The sequence below is a fragment of the Marmota monax genome, unplaced genomic scaffold (assembly GCF_021218885.2).
Source record: "Marmota monax isolate L192 unplaced genomic scaffold, Marmota_monax_Labrador192_F-V1.1 WCK01_AAM20220418_F8-fsc00141, whole genome shotgun sequence".
Classification (NCBI taxonomy): domain Eukaryota; kingdom Metazoa; phylum Chordata; class Mammalia; order Rodentia; family Sciuridae; genus Marmota; species Marmota monax.
Genome location: NW_026692981.1, coordinates 2,345,837 through 2,360,431, shown reverse-complemented (window position 1 = coordinate 2,360,431; position 14,595 = coordinate 2,345,837). Strand labels below are relative to the sequence as shown.

Below are 14,595 nucleotides of genomic sequence, written 5' to 3'. Positions count from 1 at the left end.
TTCATTTTGCTCCAGAAGCCACTATTTAAAGTTATGCGTCAACGTTTGATGTGAGAAATTAGAAATGTAAATAACCGTTAGTCCAAAGTGGCTTTTAAATTCTCTAATAATGGAAAATCCAATAGCATGTAGACAGCATTACACAAAGAATCATTTTACATTATAAACCGAGGAAAATTCATCAGCCCAGTGAGGTCTTAATAGACTCCATTTCTCACTAGAACCTTCCTAAGGCTGTTATCTTGCCAGCACAGTGCACCTACTCAGGGACCTTTCAGCCACACGTTTTTTATAAAAGTATAACAAGATTGATTTTTTGGTTCTCCCTGTGTGGAGCCATATATTACACCTAAGCTCCAATATTGATTTCTTAAGTCAAATAAGCAATCTTTCTTGTAACCTATTACTTTGCTGGAATTTGAATGAAACACCTCTGCTCACACTGACACAGGCCCACTCTGTCTCAGTGCTGTGGCAGAGGCCCCGCTGATCTTCAAGCCACTGTGAGAGGTTTGATCAGCAAACAGGATTCATCAAGCTAACCTGGATGAAGAAATTGTCATCCTTAACAACTGCCATGCCTAATTTCAAACGAAAACATGGCGACAGCTATAGGGCATTAGGAAAAATTGGGTCATTCTCTCATGGGACTTTCAGAGACTGACTCTGGGTTGGAAACTGAGGCAGAGAGGTCGGGTTAGACAATAAGGAGGCAGGGTCTGGCTCTCAGAAGCTTCACCAACCCAGACCAACGCGCACGGCAGCTCCTGCTTCTGCGTGAAGGAGATTCACCGTCCTGTGCAGTCCACTGGCTCTGGTGCCCGAGAGGAGGAAATGCTGGACTCTGAGGGCTCGGGATAGCCGAGAGTCTCCTAAAGAGAAGAGCAGTGGGAACTGGGAGTCTGTCCTGAGCACACACAGAAGACACACAGCAGAGACCTAACACCCGGACGCCCAGCGTGCACCGAGGACGCTGCTGGGAGAGGAGGCGGGAAGGAAGGGCCTCCAACGCGGGAAGTTCAGGAGGAGTTTGAACAGAAGGGGCTTCGGGTTCCTGAGCATCACCCCATCCCCCGGGCAGCCTGATGGAGGACAGCACGGAGGGAGCCCTTGAGAGCCCTCGGAAGACCTCTGGTCTGCATGGGAGGGAAGGAGCAGACACCAGCAACCCCCCGAAGGCAAAACCAGTGGCCATCAGCTCTGGGTGGTGTGGACACGGGCCTGGAGAGGTCGGGGCCTCTAACATTAGCAGCATTAAAACCGTGGCAGGAGTTAGAAAGGATCGGGGACTGCCACCCACGAGACACAACGCCAACCCCTCTCTGCTCCCTTCCCCCCCAGCGCAGCCCACTCTGTGTGCAGCGGGCGGGGGACTCTGAGGTGGGGAAACCACTGCAGGGGACCTGGGCGTGGAGACTGCTGCGCTGAGCACATGGATGCGAGGGGCGGGCGGGAAATGCAGCCAGAAGCAACTCCCAGTAGTCAAGAAAACGGGCCCTGATCTGAGAAAGGAGTCAGGCCCGGAAACCAGCGTGGAGCCTCTGTGATGAGGCCCCAGAGAACGTGCCCGGCCCTCAGTGAGGGATGCTCCATCATGGGAGACGGAAGGCGAGCAGGCCCAAGTCACAGTGTTGGGTGGTTCTGAGGAGCAGCGGCCTTCAGAGGGCACAGTGCAGACCCCCGTCACCCGCGTGGTTTTTACAAGAGTGCAAAGCAACTTTTGAGCAACCTGAGTCAGGATGTGAGAATAACATGACAAAGTTAAATAGTCAAGACAAATGCCCCACCACACACACACACACACACACACACACATACAAATAGGTGATTTTTCATTGTCCAAAAAGCATATTTCTAAACAACGTTTCCCTATTCACATTAAATCAAATACCAGTCTAAACTGGAGGGTTCGTCAACCTTTGACGACTGTTGGTTTAAAGTGAATCAGAGATTGAAAGTCAGCTCCATTTTACTTTTTCTATGCACAGAACTTCCTTTCTCAAATAAACATTCACCCCGACTCCCTGGTCAGATCTCTCCCTGTGTGTCCAAGCCTTTCAGGGTTCTCTGTCTGCCTCTGTCCCTGTCCTCCTGGACCTGGAAGTATGGGGGAGTCTCCAGCTCCGTTTGGGGCCTTATGAGAAAGCCCAGCCTTCCCCATTTCCATGCCCCTCCTCCAAAGAAGGTGCTCACCGGCCCACAGCCGGGGGAGTGAACGGGGAACCCAGAAGCACCTGTCCTGAGACCCTACCTGCGCTGGAGGTTATTTTTAGTCTTATATTTTCACTGGAAGGAGGAGGACTCTGCCTGTGCAGCTGACCTTCTCCTGCTGCCCCCGCCTGCCCCTGTCTAACCCTGCTGACCTTCTTCAGCTTCCTTACCGGTCCTGCAAGAGCCTCCTACTTGTGGCCACAGGTTAGAGGGCCACCTGCCTCTCAGGAGGGCAGGAAGGGGCTAGCTATCAAGGCAGCTGTCTTGGAGAAGGACTTCATAGAACTGGGCGAACCCTTGCCCCACCGGGCGCTCCCATCTCAGGCCTCCACGTTTCTGACCCGGAGACCAATCCAGACTAATCCCCGTCTCCACGTAGGTAGGTCTCACCGGTAGGCTCCTTCGGCACTTCCCACTTTGCAAAGTGTTTTCTCACTTCATCAACGTTCCGTTGTTATAAAAATGCTGAATCACCATGATCATGCCTCTAGATTGTAACCTCGGGGTGAACCTGGGAATGAAGTCTAAGGAGAATCTGATAATCTCCCAACTAATTTCTAAAAACTGAGCAGGCTACTTGCCTCCCAATCGAGCAGCTGCCTTACATCGATCTACCCACTAACTTTATCCCTTGTTCCTTCTGTCTGAGGCTTGCTCAGAAAGTAAAAATTCCTAAGAGATCAAGTCATCCATTTAAAAGTTACAGAGTACTGTACTGAGTAGGTTTTAGTTAGCAAACCCTCCCACCTGGAAACGCAATAAGTCTGGAACACACTGGGACAAAAGGCACCAGAGAAAAGATGGAGACTGTCTGTCAGTAAGGGTCGCCAATGGTACCTGCTCAGCTCTCGACCCGGGAGGTGGCCGCTCATGGCTCCCAGAAGCAAGTCAGCACACGCCACTTCCTCCAACACGGGACTAGATCGTTGACATTCTTAAGGGCAAATGGTAGGATTGTTTTATTTAAGAAAATTCCCATCGTTCCCTTTTGCTCCTAATGCTTTCTTGATCTAGTCTGACGTGGGAACTCTTGGGTCTTTTAATTGGATCTTTTTGGTGGTGTAAGTTACAGTGGAATAATCATTCGTTTTGAGATTGTAAAACTTTTACCTTATACAAAAAAGAACAATTTTGGGATTCCCAACTGTCGTCCCTCTTCTCCACATCCCTCATTCATCAGGTACATTTTCAATCGTTGTCTTGCTGTTATTTGTTGGTGTTTGACTACAGAGTGACTCCAGCCCTGGTGATGGCCTGCCAGGGCTCTCACTTTCACCAGGGCCATGAGCCAAGGTGTGCCACACCGTGCCAGGCACACCTGAGGATCCTCACTCCGACAGGCAGAGGGCTCGGGGCCTTGCCCTTGGCCTTGGCTTTACAGAAACGTGCAGCAATCGTCACAGCACATTTCAGCTATAAAAAACCGTAGGGTCTGACTAAAGTCACTAGAATCATGGGGAAGCTCTAAACTTGGGGCAGGGGGCTTGGGTTCACTTGCTGGGACACCTCAGAGACTAACGGCTGCTGGGTGTTCAAGGCCTCCTGGCTTGTAGCAGGTCCGAGGTGCTGAGTGTTCTACACCTGCCAGGCCAGGCGTTACTCTCTGCTGGACGCACAGTCCAACTAGAGGTGGGGTGGAAAGCGGGCTGGGGCTCAGCGGTTCTGCACTTGCCTGGCATGCGTGAGGCACTGGGTTGGATTCTCAGCACCACATATAAATAAGTAAAGGTCTATCAACAATATATATATATATATATGGCAGACTAACCCCAAAGGCCCATTTCCATCAGAAAAAATTCTGGAGAACAGAAGACACAAAATAGGAGGAAAGTATCAGTAACCTAAAATAAGAAAGAATGCCCTGAAGAGTCTCAGCATTGAAGGACACAAGTTCCTAAACTTACAGACCCCGGGGTTTTTTATTAAAGAGGTCTCAAACGTTTCTGTAAGAAAACAAACGTTCACGGGCATCAAATCTATGCAGCAGACCCTGGGAGTGTCCCACCCCACCTTCAGGCCACCGCAGTCTCCTGCAGCTTCAGGCGCAGCTCCGGGGCCCTGGGCTGCTGGGTCTCTCCCCTGACGCCTTTGTCTGGCCACAGGAGTGGGGTGGACGGCAGGGATGCTGCTCCAGTGCAGCCCGCAGCCAGGGAAGGGCGGGAATCCCCCTGTGGGACCACTCCCAGGTGTGTGTGGTGAGCCCCTGGGAGGACCCCAGCCCAGGGAGCCCAGCTGCCCACAGGCGTTCCCTTCAGCATGGCCCTCCTATTGGCCTCCCTGCCCTCCCTTCCCGGGTCTCCCCCCAGGTGAACTAGGACCCCTGGAGCCCTTCCTTAGCTCCTTGTTCACTACGCAACACTTCTTGGGAAAGTCAAATTAAAGCCCAGGACAGAGAATGGCATCAGATACCCTCACAGCAACTACAGAAGCAAAGACTGTGAAGTGACATTCAGAGCGCTGAGCGGCAGGTGTCTCTCACCAAGGATTCTGTGCATGAGAACTAGGTCTGAATGTGGGACTCCGGCAAGGACACCCTCAAGACACAGGGGATCTCACAACAGAATGGCCACCGCAGGGCTCCGTCCCAGGACAGGCAGAGGATGTGCTCTGCTCAGGGGAGTCAACCCGTCAAGAGGGAGGCACATGTGCCCGGAAATGGGGTCCGCACACAAGAGAGCCCGAGGAATTCCAGGCGCTGGTGAAGGAAGCCTGAGGGGACCCAGGTCCCCCAGATCTGGGCCATACCCTTGCAGACGGGAACCAAGACTTGGGGGCCGACAGTGAGGCCTCCAGGAAGTCGGTGACATGTCTGCTACCAGTGCTGCCGCCAGGCAGCACACTCACGGCCCCACAGCAGCCCCAGCACCTCAGACTTCTGCAGAGAGGAGACCGTCTTCCTGGTGGTTTCTAGAAAGAGCTTGATCCAGTTATTAACTAAACACTAGAGAACGCTGTGAAGTCTTGTGCTAGACGCCCAGAGATTCAGACCTTCCAATGCAACAGAGCCGTCTGCCGACAGCCGAGTGTCTCTCCTTCCTAATGCAACTGGAGGACCAGGAGGTGCTGCGTGGGACGGCGGAGCAGTGGCAGTGTGTGTGGCGGTGTGTGTTGTGTGTGGGGTGGGGTGTGTGTGGGCGTGTGGGGGTGACCGTGCAGTGTTTTGTGTGTCTGTTTGTATGTCAGTGTATGTTGGGTGTGCGGTGTTGTGTATTGTGTGTATGATGTTGTGTGTGTGGGTGTATGGGGTGACTGTGTGGTGGGTGTGTGGTGTTTTGTGTGGTGTTTGGGGTTTATGTGTTAGCATGTGGTGGGTGTGTGGTGTTTTGTGTGTGTGTTGGGTGTGGCACTGTGAGCAGGGGTGTGTGTGCGGTGTGTGTGGTGAGGGGAGAATGCCATGGGATTCAGAAGAGTGCAGAGGGGGTGTCAGACCCCATGGAGAAAGGATTCTGTAGCCTGGACCCTGGCTCTACCCTCTCCTTCCAGGAAGGTGACAGCCGTGTCTCGGGCCGTGACGGGGCACTCACTCTCCTTTGGAGCACTGAGGGTACACAGGTTTAGTGACGTCGAATCTCACCCCTGCTGCACGGCAGGAACGTGAGGGCTCCCCACTGCCGCTGGGAGTCCACCTTCCCGTCACTAGTAAACGGGACTCTCAGTCCCATGTGCACATGCCACTGTGCATTAATGTGCCATTTGCTGATAGATGGCACAGCAGATGGCAGCCCTGAAGGACACGGGATCCAGAGTTATGCACCTGGTCTGAGCTGCGGAGCCCAGACGCAGCCTCTGCAGTCGGAATGAGCCGCCCGCTGACTTGGCCCCAGCTTTCAGGTCTTCCTCGTCTTCATGAATGACACCTGCCCACCTCCCGCACCGACTGGGAATCCTCAAAGACCTTCAGTCAGGTCCTGATGCCCACGGTGGCACCCGGAAAATGTCAGCTCTCCTGTTAGCGACTGACCTGGTCAGACCACACAAAAAGAAGATGTCCCGCCTCCTTTTAGAGAACCTCCCCTGCCCTCCGGCCTTCAGAACCCCTTGCCTGTTTTGTTCCCCAAGGCTGGGCTCCAGAGAACTATGATCCCACAGATGCTCCTCAGTAACAAGGACCAAGGTAAGAAAAAGCATGAACTGCCGCTACAGGAGTCCTCAGGAGTCCTGGAGTGAAGCAGATGGCCTCAGGTTGCGTGGTCCAGCATCCAGGGTCCTATGTGACCATGGAGCTCTCTTTACAAGGAACACCTGCAAAACTCCAGGCAGCGACGCTCCACACACGGGCCCTTCTGGGGGAAGTCACAGAGAGCCTCCGCCTTAGAACCATCCAGAAGCTCTAAGGTGTCCCGAGGGCTATGAGGCAGGCAGGCTGCTGGCCCCGTCACAGCTTGGATCTGAAATGTGCCCCAAAGCCCAGGTGCTAGGGGCTTGGTCACTGGCTGGTGGTGCTCTTAGAAGGCGGTGGAACCTTTACAAGGCAAGGCCTAGTGGAGAGAAGTGAGGTCACTAGGGTCATGCCCCGAGGGAATATTGGGACCCAGACCCTTCCTGTCCATTTTGCTTCCCAGCCATCATGAGGTAAGCAGCTTTCCTCCACCACCTGTCCCCTGCCAAGATGTTTTCCTGGCCGTGGAGACAGCTGACTATAGACTGAAACTTTGAGCCAAAATAAACATTTCTTCATTGCAAGCTGATTTTCTCAGGTATTTTATCACAGCAACAAAAAGCTGGCTAACACACCCATCTAGCAAAGGCCTCAGGAATTATCTTCCAGGATTTGGGTAGAGGCTGCTTGTTTCTTCCTGTGGCACCAGCACTCTCCACGAGACGGCTTTCCCTTTGTGTCAGCCCCATTACTGTTAAGTAGAACAAGGTCAAGGAGAAGGCCAGCTCCAATCAGCCCAAGCCTATAAGAGGCGGAGGGCACCTGTCTCAGAGTGAAAAGTGGTTTTTATGATGACCTTTTAAAGGGTACGAAATCTTGCCCCATTTCACAGAAACAATTTGGTATTATCAACCATTGTACAAAATAAAAATAAATGGACAGTTTTAAGCTTTTGAGCTGGGAAATTCAAAAGTATTCTCTAGATATCTTATTGTCATCTTGATCCCTGTTGTGATAACACAAAGCAAGGTGATTTGCCATAAAGGTTATGTCTTATGCTGAAAACAACTAGGGCAACCAAGAAGGATAAAAATAGTCATATATAAAGTAGGCCACAGGCCACAGAGAAGTCCCAGCATATTACACAGTGGGGAGATATCCCTTCCCTGTCTTGCAGAACCCCGCAGTCTTCAGTATACTCTCCCAGACCCCACAGAAATGCACTTAGGCAGAAATGGCCCTGCTTTCTTGTGGTGTGCTGCGACTTCTAAGAAATGACTTAATGCCAAGGGAGGGAAAATGTCGATGCTGCAGGGCAAAACACATTTTCACATTTATGGGTGGCGGATGGAGTTTGGTCACTGAGATGGAGAAGGTAAATTGGTTCAACTTCATTGAGAAAAAGTTCTTGACAAGGGTAGACTTTTGGAAGAAAAGTGTGAACACTCCAAGCAACCAGTAGGAAGGAGGAAAACGGAGCTGCCCTGGGGAGGAGCAGAGCATCCAGGACACAGCAGGCCCTCAGCGAGCCCTTACCGCAGACGTGGACGGGCACCTTGGGAAAAGGGTGGGGTTCCTGAGACTCTCGAAGCTGGGGAAGGGCTTCAGAGAAGGGCCTGGGTTGGGAGAGTCCGAGTCCCGGGGTGTCTAAGTAACTGCTTTAGAAAAAAGAATGGGGTCACTTGATAAATAAACTAGAGCTCAGCTTAAAAAGTACCCATCTTTTTCAAGGTTCCCAACCTTTGGGTCTGAGTGCTGCAGACAGACTCAGCCTGGGACAGCTTGTGGGAGGCTGCAGAAGACCCTGTGACCCCAGACTGCTGGGAGGAAACTCTCCTTGTCATAACTGACGCCCACCTGCAAAGCAGGAAGCTCTCAAGTCATTGTCTTCCCGGAGCCCTGGAGCATGGGAGAGGAGGAAACGGGAAACCCACAAAAAGGCTCGGCTGAGACCCATCGGCTCCCTGTCACTAAAGGGAGATGCGTGAAAGCACGCACAGGTAAGCATCCCCCGCTCCTCCCCATGCCCCTGCAGGCCCCATATGGACACGCCCACCCCTATCCTGCAGGGTGACAGTCTGGCAGCTCCCAGAAATCATTAGCCACCAACATATCCTCTGACCCTTCATAAGACGGTCTCTCCTCTTTTCCTCCCATTCACAAAACTAGGAAACACTATTCATCTATTCCGAGGATTTGTAAATGGAGTTCATAAAATATCAGATTGATATCCACCATGGGGACATTGCAAAGTTTGGGTACCAGAACTGTACCATCACTCAACAAGTGCAATCAATTATCACCTCAATCTAGTCACAATTGACCAACATACACACAAACACACACACGCACACGCATGCACACACACGCACACACATGCACACAGGATACTCTGCTAAATGTGTATCTCTGTCCCTCACATGAGGCTGATGGCCAGGAGCTACTGTTGCTCCAGTGGACAGGCCTGGTAGGAGGAGGAGCAAGTTGAGGAGGCACAAGGGGTCAGAAATCCCATGACTACTTCTCCTCCAACCCCCACTCTGCCACCCTGAAGATGGGCATCCCGGGGACACTCATGATGGCAGACTGGCCAAGCCTCCCTCTGGGCCCTACCTCAGAGTCCATGGTGAAACTCCAGGGGACCCAACTTTGGTCTCTCTCTGAAATGTGGATGCCTCATGTGACAGTCTTTGCTCGGCCAGGACCAGTGTGAGTGGACCTGCCTTTTATCTACAGGAGGCTACAGAAGGACTCAGACCTGGCTTTGGAGGCAGCAGAATAGGGAATGCTATGGAATCTGCGGCCCTGGGGAGGGGTGAGAAGGGAAAAGCCCCACTTAGGAGCAAGGACAATGTCTGAGAAGGGAGGGCGGAAAGCCACGCCTAGAGGCAGCAGGCTGGTGCCAGCTGTGTCATTCCCAGCTGGGCACATGATTCCTTCCCTGTCAGCAACTTCCCTGCACACAGTAGGCACTTTACATGGTGCTGCGGGTATAATAAGATGATTTGGAGGAACACTGGGCTGCATAGGATGGTATGAGCCATACAGAGAAAATGTGATCCAAGCCCCAAACACCTACTTACGATGGATTTCTGGGATAGTCTTACAAAGGTTTGGGATATCCATGTAATTCAACACCTCATGAACTTCTCCTTTTGAGGGAAAAAAAAAATCTTCATGCCACAATCCTACACCATATAAATACCCCCAAAAGAACTTACTACAGAGGTCTCAACCTCTCAGCACTAAAGTGGCTGACCAAATACACATTCTGACACTGACTTTTATTGCTAGAAGTTGAATTCTACCATAAGCACACGAGGAGTGACTCAAGTCTTGCTGTGCTAGAATCTTGCTGCATGACATGTCACCAGTGAGTGGATCGTCACTGTATGGGAAACGCCCATCCTGCATCTTTTCATTACACTTGACGTGATAAAGCTGGCCCACCTCCCACAGCACATTTTGCCATCGAGGTGAAAGTTAAGATCAGTGAAGGAACAGAAAGTGTGTATGTCCTGTCACCGGGGGAGTATGGCAGCAGGAGACACAGGCAGACCTACGTCTTCCCCGAGCAGGTGGACCAGGACCAGCTCCAGCCTCGCCATGGCAGCTGGGCGCCTCTTCCACATTCTCTTCTGGGACAAAACTCCCCTTTCAGGGCTGAGACCTGGGAGAGCACATTTCCCAAATGTGCCTCTGGTTCGTCAGCAGGGTCTCCTGGGACCCGGAGCTGTACAAGCACCTGAGCTGATACAAGGTCGAACCCAAGAACTCAAGTTCCAGTGCCGTCTGACTCTGTGCCCCAGGACACTGACACTCGGGATGGATTGCAGTCAGGCTTCCCTCGCTCCCTGTGCAGGTTGTAGCTATTAGGAAACTCAAGAGCATGACTGCTCAAGGGCAGTCACTCAACAAGGTCATCATATCCAGACATCTGTCTGCAGGCACTGCAACTGCTCCCAACCATTCATCAGGAGTCCAAATATCACAAGTCCCCTGGCAACTCGCACAGAACAACACTGGGAATAAGTTAGGGACAGCATCAGGAAGGACACTAGTCCTCCAGTGTGTGTGCACAGTGTGTGTATGTGTGTGTGTGTGTGTACATGCACATCCTGTGTGCAAACTGAAAGACAACCACACAGCCTTCAAAAGATGGCAGACTTTGCTTCTTATCACACCTTGGTATTTTGCCTTTAAAAAGTCCTCATAATTATCAATACAGCACAAGTTGTAGCAATCCAGACAGGCAATTATCTTCTCGACATTTCCAGACTACACTCACTATACTTTCTGTGTTCCATGGACTCTAAAAGCACCCAATTTTTTCATGTACCAAATATTAATAATATCCGTGGATATAACTGGTCATCCAAAATGCCTTCAAAGCACTCACCATTACTATTTATCTCACATTGTAGGGAGCAGCCAGTTAACACCTCTAAAACACACCTGGAGGCACCCTAACTCAAGTGGAAAGTGTAACAAAACGTGCAGGCCACTTAAGCTGGTGTTTAAATGCAGCACTAAAAATGCATTTCACACCCAACTTCATCAATCACCAGCCGATCTTACTTTGCATCTTGGCTACTAAAAGAAAATGGGATTCGTTTCCCTGAAGAAATATGTCACGGCTCTGCTTGAATTATTAAGCTTTACTGTTACAGAGAGAAACAGAGTCAAAAAAAAAAAAAAAAGGAAAAGAAATAAAATTAGATCCAGGTTGCCATCTACAGTCTGATAGCAGCACTGCTCATTCACACAGCACTTGATACTGAGTATCAGTATCTGCAGTTAAATAAAAGACAACGTGTGGCTACGAATCTAATTATGATACATCAAGCTGAGAACAGGATGGAGGAAAAAAAACTGGATCAATCATCTCATAATTCAACATATGCTAGATATTCCTTCACCCTACCAAAACTTAATGCTTTGAAATAAAATGGAAGCACTTGCTTACCATCAAATTTTACATGTATTTTAACTTAGAAAAAGGTATGTAGATTTCATCCTAAAACCAAACTCGCATTTTTCCTCATGACCTTGACCTCTCATGCCCTCACATTCATTTTGCTTCAAATCTTTATTACTTTTACCTTCTCCAGGAGCTGGAGCCCTCTTAAGATACGAGCACTAGAAAGCACACACTTGCTTCTAATAATCAAATGGACGGCCTTAAAATAAAAAGCAACTTCAATCATAAATAAATAGGAAGACTGATTTGGGGGAGAGAGAGAGAAGGACTTTTGATATTATAATCTGGAGATTTTCTCTAGCCAAGACATAGGGAGGGAGAGCATGGGATTTTCAGTAGTATGGACTCTGGGTGCAATGCTTAAGCTTATCAAGTGACAGCTGAATCTAGAGAACTACTCAAAATGTTTTTTTCATTTTTCCTGGGGGTGGGGGGGAATGGTTTGGGAAGCCGAGATTCATTTTCCAGGCTGTATGTTCTTTCTTATCAGGATGAAAAGATACAAAAGGCTTTGTTCTAAACTCTTAGACATGCCTTCTAGATCAGCAGTATAAGACTCTTCCGGAGAAAAAGAAAATCAGCATAAAACCTTCATTGGAAGGCACCAGGAGCTGTTGGGTGGTCCGTGAGATCAGCAGTTTGAACACCTGTCATCTGCACATCACTAGCACAGACAGGCAGTTGTCGGGAACAAGCGCAGGATTCTCCTAGGACTGGGCCGAACGCAGAGGATCTCTACCTTTGCCCAGTACTTTAGCAAAGTGACTTGCTTCAATATGAAACACAGTTTTGGTATTTTCATGCCACAGATACAAATGTTGTTGACAACTGTGAATTTCTACAAAAGCAAAAATACTGAGAGTTGTGTTTTTTAATCAAGGTTGCTTTCCTCTGAAGGACAAGGTCAACATGGCCTCATGCGTTCCCAAGTCTCTACAAATAATGAAAGCTGAAAAGATAATTATTCCCTTTCCTCCCAGGGATGAATACTAATCCAAAGACTTTTTAAAAATATAGTGGAAGCAGGAATTGGGATTGCCATAAGCTAATAGGAGCCTTGCAGATAATAAGTAAATAACATCTCCTTTAAGCCTTTCAGTCAATAATTCCTGAAAAGTTTTTTAAAGGTCCTGTTTCTTAGTGGATTTTATAGTATCACAGAGAATTATCCATTTTCAAGTTGCATTATTCATTCATTCAACATTTAGTAAGTGCCTCATAGCTATTAAACTTGCACCAGAATTAGGGATTAAATATTTAAAAAAACAAACAAGGAAAAACCTAGTAAGACAGGGCCTTGGGGGCTCCCGATCTGGTATATACTGACTAAAATTGAGCCTCTGTTATTTACAATGTTCAAGGTTCAGCATGTCCGTCCAGGCTAATTTCTTTTCTTTGGTTCTTGCCATGTAACCGACACTCAATAACCAAGCGCCACCTGTATGCCTCCCCCCAGCCTCCTTATCTCCCGGTCTCTGAAAAGGATGGTACAAGTGTAAAGATAAGCAACATCTTAAAGATAAATCATAATGTGATCCCACATTTGGGAGATACATAATGAGGCCCAGCACAGACAGACAGGCTGCCCAACATCAAGAGCAGGAGGAGAATCTAGGATGCCTGCTTGTAGCCAGTCGCCCTCACCTAAAGCTGTGAAGATGTCCCTCCCCACCTGGTGGAACTGCTCCCATCTGACCTCCACGTTTAACCTGGCCTCGAAGGTCCTCCCTCCTCTGGTCAACGCTCACAGGAGTCAGGCTTCCCCTCAGTTCTCAGCCTGCACTGGCTGCCGGCAATTCCCGTGACTCTGGAGGCATCGGGAGCTCCCGGGTAAGTCAGGGCCCGTCTGTGAATCTGAACCCTTATCCATCCACGCTCCTCCCACCCACAGCGTGTCCCCCTGGCAGGGTGCAGGAGTGGGTCCCAGGGGAGGCAGGAAGCAGTCGCTCCGCTGGGCCCCCAGCACCACTCCACTCTCAGGAGCTCACCCAGCTGACAACATGCCAGAAGGAGACCAGCACTCTGCCGGACTTCCCCCGGAACTCCCTGCTTGCGTCACATACCTCATTAGTTCATCACACTTTGTCTCATGCTCTAGAAATCTCAGACTAACGCAGATTTTGGTTCATTTACACGGCATTTGTTGGTGAGGATCAGTAAGTATCAGCAGTTTTCTTTGAAAACTCTCATATGTAACAGTAAGGAGTATCTTCTGTGGACCCAAAGTAGCAAACCAGGGACTTCATTTTTTGCTATTTTTTTTATTTTTTTGGTCCTGGGGATTGAACCCAGGGGTGCTCTGCCACTGAGCCACATCCCCAGCCTTTTTATTTTTTTATTTTGAGACAGGGTCTCACTAAGTTGCTTAGAGTCTTGCTAAGTTGCTGACACTGGCCTTGAACTTGCAATCCCCCTGCCTCAGCCTCCAGAACTGTTGGGATTACAGGTATGCTCACTGCACCCAGCTAATAATTAGAAGTGCATCACAGTCTTAAAATAATAATAAGTAATAACAGCAATACAACAAGAACAAACTCACCACTGTCGGGCAGCATTTCTTGTGCATTCTTCAACTTGACATTTTGTTTCGACTTCCTTGATTTCTCTGAATTCGGGACTTCTTTTTTCCCTTTTCTCTTCAGAGGCTGAGGAGACGAGTTGTCACTGGACCCAACTGTCGACTTAGATTGGCGATCATTTCCCTAAACAGCAAAAGATTAGACCCTTATTGCAGGCTAAGGAACTCCCAACTCAGCAACAGCTGACAATAGTTAAGTGCCTAATATGCACCAGGTATGCACAGAGCTGCTCTCCCAGTCTTCAAGCTGTCCCTGAGGCAGGTCCTGTGGTCACCTGTGGCCACCTGTGGTGTGGATGAGGAAGTGAGGCTTGCAGCTCCAGCCTGCAGGGTAAGGAGCAGAGGTGACTACTCCAGAGCCCAGGGCAGTCAGCTGCCACAGCCACCCTCCACTCCTGCGCCCTTCTTGTTTGGGGGGTACTGGGGATTGAACTCAGGGGCACTGGACCACTGAGCCACATCTGCAGCCCTCTTTTATATTTTATTGGAGACAGGGTCTCACTGAGTGGCTTAGCGCCTCGCTAAATTGCTGAGACTGGCTTTGAACTTGAGATCCTCTTGCCTCCATCTCCAGAGCCGCTGGGATTACAGGTGTGCGCGGCTGCACCCGGCCTCCTGCGCCCTTCTTAACTAACTGGCACGTGCACACATCAGTATCATAGGCAGGCCCGGCGTGTGAAAATGCTCCACTAGGAACTCCTCTGTTGGTGGTGAGCAAGATCTCAG

The 14,595-nt window shown here is 49.8% G+C and overlaps 1 protein-coding gene across 1 annotated transcript in view; it reads right to left on the bottom strand.

The window, feature by feature from the left end:
* Positions 1-14,595, bottom strand: part of Dcdc2 (doublecortin domain containing 2) — a 130,632-nt gene that overhangs the window by 62,573 nt on the left and 53,464 nt on the right. The window contains exon 8 of the mRNA XM_046452502.2: positions 13,831-13,993. Coding sequence (XP_046308458.1) covers positions 13,831-13,993 — 163 coding nt within the window. The remainder of the gene's footprint in view (positions 1-13,830; positions 13,994-14,595) is intronic.